At 42.3% G+C, this 5,435-nt stretch overlaps 1 protein-coding gene across 2 annotated transcripts in view; it reads left to right on the forward strand.

The window, feature by feature from the left end:
• Nucleotides 1–624: 624 nt before the first annotated feature.
• The window catches only part of POLE4 (DNA polymerase epsilon 4, accessory subunit), a 13,254-nt gene continuing 8,443 nt past the window's right edge, over nucleotides 625–5,435 (forward strand). The window contains exons 1-3 of one of the 2 annotated variants that reach the window (XM_025049466.1): nucleotides 625–889; nucleotides 1,548–1,654; nucleotides 2,315–2,356. In XM_025049466.1, the coding sequence (XP_024905234.1) occupies nucleotides 680–889; nucleotides 1,548–1,654; nucleotides 2,315–2,318 (321 nt within the window). In that variant the 5' untranslated portion in view covers nucleotides 625–679 and the 3' untranslated portion in view covers nucleotides 2,319–2,356. The remainder of the gene's footprint in view (nucleotides 890–1,547; nucleotides 1,655–2,314; nucleotides 2,357–5,435) is intronic. The other variant, XM_006905239.3, reaches the window with a different exon arrangement.

The raw sequence follows: 5,435 nt of genomic DNA on the forward strand, positions 1-5,435 counted from the left end.
GAGAAGCAAGACTTTGATGTAATTCATGATCGAATGAATGTGGCTGTCTTGTGATTGCCACAACTTTGTTTTCCAGCTTCTATGTCTTTTTCTTGTGATTTCCCGTCTGGACTGAACTTCTTCCATTTCTGCTGCCGAAGTCTTACCCTTCTTTCAAGAGCATCTTGCTCTCCTTGAAGCTGGTCCAGATTTCGCGTCCTCCTTGGCACCCTCTTTCCCGCACGCTGGGCCCTCTGGGAAACTTCGGGACCTCCCTTGGGCACATGCCCTTCTCAGCCTTGGGTATCAATTCTGCATTGACTAAGACTCTTGGCGGGCCAAGTCTGGGTTTTTCCATACCTGCGCGCTCGCTCTACCCAGAACCAGAGCGTCTCCCAGCCACCATATTCAACTGAGAGGCGCTGCCTGGGCTCAACTAGGCCAGGCGGCGCTGGAGGGTCACGGAAACGGCCAGCGGGGCCACTACAGCCAGTGGTGGGGCGGTGCAGTGGAACCGAGCAAGCACGCACGCCGGCCTCGAACCTGGTCCCGACTCGCTGGGATTTCCAGGAATCAGCAGCCGCTAGAAGGGCGGGCACTCGCGCCAGAGGGGGCGTGGCCTCCCCGCGCGCGGGGAAAGGCGCCGGCGCCGTATGCGCGCGCACAGTCGGCGGCCGCGCGCAGCTTGCTCGCTTCCTGGATGGCGGCTGTGGCTGCTGGAAGCGGGACGCCCCGGGAGGAGGAGGGGCCCAGTGGGGAGGCAGCGGCCCCGCAGCCCCACGCCTCGACCAGTGCGCCCGGGCCTCGTCTCTCGAGGCTGCCTCTGGCACGAGTGAAGGCCTTGGTTAAGGCGGACCCCGACGTGACGCTCGCGGGACAGGAAGCCATCTTCATTCTGGCACGAGCCGCGGTGAGGCAGGAGCGCGAGGGGCGCATGGAGTGGGGCGCAAGGAGAGGGGCGGGGCGCGTGGCAAGGGGCGGGGCTTAGCGGCGGCTTGGGCCGGAGTTGGGGGGCAGAGGAAGAGGAGGGCCTGGGCCGGGTGAGCGGAGGACTGGGAGGTGCAGGGCCCGGGCCGGATTCTGAGGTGTGAGTGTAGGAAGGGAAGACAGGAAAAAGATCACATACAGGAGTTGTATTGCTAACACACCTGCGTCATCATGAGAGCCTGGCCAAAGACGTTAATTTGCTTCTCCCATGTCTAACTTAGAACTTGTAGTTGCAGATGAATGAGTGGGGTGGATTTACAAGTGAGGGAGGGGAAAGGGGAGTAGAACTTGAAGTCCCTGAGAACTTCCCCGTGCACTTGAGCCCTCTTTCACTCCTCTCTCAGATGATGCTAGAACCGACTGATACAGTAGATCTCCGAATAACTTCGTTTTTTTTTTTTTTTTTGTTGAACGTTGTTTCCATATACTGTTGATGAGGTACCCTAGGAACTTAACTGTTTATATCACTTAGTCTATGGTAAAATTGGTTTCGTTACCGTGTCCTTTCGCTTAAAGTCCCAGAACCTATTGTATACGTTAGGTGATGACTTACTGTACACCTCTCCTTGTTTGCTTCACAGGAACTGTTTGTGGAGACTATTGCAAAAGATGCCTACTGCTGTGCTCAACAAGGGAAGAGGAAAACCCTCCAAAGGAGGGATTTGGGTAAAGTGTCACTGGCATTTGGGTAAAGTGGTATCTGGCATTGGGGGTGTACAAGGGAGGGCTGGATGAGGCTTCCCTTTGGTTAAGAAGGTGTCACCGTAAGATGGGAGATGTTTCAGGGTCTGTCCCTGGCATGTTTTTTTGTTGGACTGCCACAGTGCCAGAAAGCCCTACCTTTAGAGTCTTTATGCTTTGGGTCGTTGGAGGGGTGGTGGGACAGACAAGGAAAGGAGTCTAGCTGTTGCCAAAGCTGACTAGACCCCTTTATGCTTTCTGCCACATTGTGCAAAGGTTAACATTTTTATTTCCCCTAGAAACTGGACGTTTGATTTCTGACTCTCCTTTCTAGCCTAGTAACTTTAACACATATGTAAGCTTTCATATACCGTATTCTCACGTTCTCTGCTATATTGCCAAACTCTTCTCTGATGATTTTCAGAGCAAAGAGGTTTCCTCCACTGACCAGTATTTGCTCAGGGTTTTCTTACTCTTGTAGAGAGATAGCTGATATGTAAGATTTGGTAGTAGAGTAGACATAGATCTCAGAATAGCAAAGGGACAAATTTTATACATGCCCTGATTTGCATACGGCCTCGTGCCCTGCACTGTATGAGTTGTGTTTTTGGGGGATGATGTCCAGATGACCAGAGATAGTCAGGTGTCCCTTTGCTTTGTGTTTCAGATAATGCAATAGAAGCTGTGGATGAGTTTGCTTTTTTGGAAGGTGAGTTCTCTATCAGTGGGTAATTACTTCCACTTGTCTTTTCTATGCTAATGATCTGAGTTCAAAACCTAATAAAATGGATGCCTGGTTCTTTTGGGTTTGTGATGTTTCTTTCTTCCTATTTCCTATTAAGATAGGAAAAACTAACTTGCTACATCTGGTGAGATTTAGCTGAAAATTGCTTCTATCTGAAATGGAAGAGAAATGAAGACCCCAGTAGAATTCGCTGGATTCTGAAGGTTGATTCCTACTTTGATTTCCATTCCTAGATATAAATCTTCCCTCTCATCATAATGCTAAAGATCAGAGACAATTGCCAACATTTAAAGGGTTACTTCTTGTTCCTTTTTCTTCTTCAGTAGTTAGTGGTAAGTGATTATTTTGCTGCAGTGAGATTCTGTACTTGCCTCTGTCTGTTTGTTCTTGGGAATTTTAGATTAACTCATGCACTAACTAAATCTTGTCCTTGAAATAGCAAATATTTGAAATACCTCATTTTAGCTACCTTCTCTTAGAGCAGTTTCTGCTGCTTAATTCCTAAATCTGATCAGTTTACTCTTACTTACACGTACTCTGACTAGTTTTTTGAAAGCCATGTACCTTCACCATACTAGGGTGTTCTCATTGCCTCTTCAAACCTCATTACCTTCAGAAATCTTTTCTTGATTTATTTCATTATTTTAATGGTCTTGTTTTGCATCTCTGTATAATCTAGGCTCCTGGCCCTTTTGATATATTTTTCTAAATATATCAAAAATGTATCTTTTTAAGATACATTTCCATGTATCTTAATGATCAGCTTCATTTATTAATTTTTAGATCTTTCTCAAGCTTCTCTTTCCATCTCATTTTTTCCTAAAATTAACTTGTTAGCTATCTACATAAGGCAAACACCTTGTGATCGACTTTCTGTAAATTCTCTATTCAAAAATGTTTGGAGACTACTTTATCCGCTCATTTTTAATTACCAGCTCTTCAAAGAGATGAGCGATATCAGATTTGTATTTTAAAGACACACGTAACACTAGTGCCCTGTGGGTCATAAATTGGAGGGTGCCAGGAATAGAAGTGGAGAGATCCTATGTAGTTTTCCACTCTAGCTTCTTCCATGGCATAATGCGTAGCTCGAATTTTTAATAATGACCATTTATTGAGTGGTGGATGTTTTCATTTTCATCTTCCAATCCAATTATCTCAGTAATTGAACCCTCTGCTTATCCTACACTAGTAGACTAAAATTTTGGCCCTGTGCATACAGTCCATTTATATTATTTTGTACCTGGTAAAGTAAATGTTATGTCCTTAGTGTATGTTCTAAGTAGGAAACCATTTTTTCTTTTTTAATAAAGGCAATATGTATACATGCTTAAAAATCAAGTAATTACTTAATGTTTTATAATGAAATACAGCTGCTGCCCCTCACCCTTATGTTTTTAGTTTAGGTGGTTACCTATATTTCTAAATAATATGCTTCTTTCTTGATTTACCAACTACAGATGTTATCTATTGATTTCTATGACAAATGAAGATTTGTCTAACCTATACTACCCCGTAAATCCCTTCCTTCTTTCCATGTTTTGGTAGTTGTATCATTATTTTTAATAATTTTTAATTTTTCAATTACAGTTGATATAGAATATTTTATTAGTTTCAGGTTTACAACATAGTGATTAGACATTTATTTAACTTACGAAGTGATCACTCTGATAAATCTAGTACCCAACTGGCACCATACATAGTTATTTCAATATTATTGATTATATTTCTTATGCTATACTTTACATCCCCATGACTGTTTTGTAACTACCAAATTTTCCTTCTTAATCCCTTATCTTTTTGCACCCATCCTCCTAACCCGCCTCTTATCTGGCAACCATCAAAATGTTCCCTGTATCTATGAATTTGTTTCTGTTTTATTTGTTTATTTTGTTCTTTAGATTCCACATGTGAGTGAAATCAAATGGCACTTATTCTTGTCTGACTTACTCCACTCGGCATAATATCCTCTAAGTTAGTCCATGTTGTTGCAGATGGCAAGATTTCATTCTTTTTTATGGCTGAGTAATATTTCATTGTATATATGTACCACCGCTTCTTTCATCCATTGATGGACATCCAGGTTGCTTCTGTATGTTAGCTATTGTAAATAATGCTGCAGTGAACATATGGATGCACATGTCCCTTTGAAGTAAGTGTTTTGGATTTCTTCAGATAAATACCCTGAAGTGTGATTGGTGGGTCCTTCTTTGTCTTTTGTTATAGTCTTTGTTTTAAAGTCTATTTTGTATGGTATCAGTATTGCTACCATAGCTTTTTTGTTTTTTGTTTTTTTTTCCATTTTCTTGAAATATTTTTTTCTATCCCTTTACTTTCAGTCTGTGTGTGTCTTTGGATCTGAAGTGAGTTTCTCCTAGGCAGTATATATAAGGGTCTAGTTTTCTTATCCATTCAGCCAACCTATTTCTTTTTTCTTTTTTTACATTTTTTAAATGCCAGTTTATTATTTTTTTCATACTATATATACATAATTTTTTTAACATTTTACTTTTTAATTCCCCCCCTTCCCCCTCCCTTCTGGTAACCACTAGTCCATTGTCCATGTCCATGAGTCTCTGTTTGTTAGTCCTGTTCATTTGTTGCTTTTAGATTTATATCCCACATACAAGTGATATCATGTGATTTTCAACTTTTTCTGTCTGGCTCATTTCACTTAGCATGATTATCTTGAGGTCCATTCATGTTGTTGCAAATGGCAGTATTTCATCTCTTCTTATGGCTGAGCAATATTCCATTGTATATATGCACCGCAACTTCTTTAGCCAATCATCTATTGTCAGACACTTCGGTTGCTTCCATGTCCTGGCCACCGTGAATAATGCTGCTATGAACATCAATGTGCAAATATCTTTTCAGATATGGATTTTCAAGTCTTTGGGGTTAATACCCAGAAGACGGATTGCCGGATCATATGATAGATCATTTCTTAGTGTTTTGAGGAACCTCCATACTGTTTTCCGTAGTGGCTGTACCAATTTGCAGTCCCACCAGCAGTGTATGAGGGTTCCTTTTTCTCCGCATC

The sequence above is a fragment of the Pteropus alecto genome, unplaced genomic scaffold (genome assembly GCF_000325575.1).
Source record: "Pteropus alecto unplaced genomic scaffold, ASM32557v1 scaffold100, whole genome shotgun sequence".
NCBI lineage: Eukaryota > Metazoa > Chordata > Mammalia > Chiroptera > Pteropodidae > Pteropus > Pteropus alecto.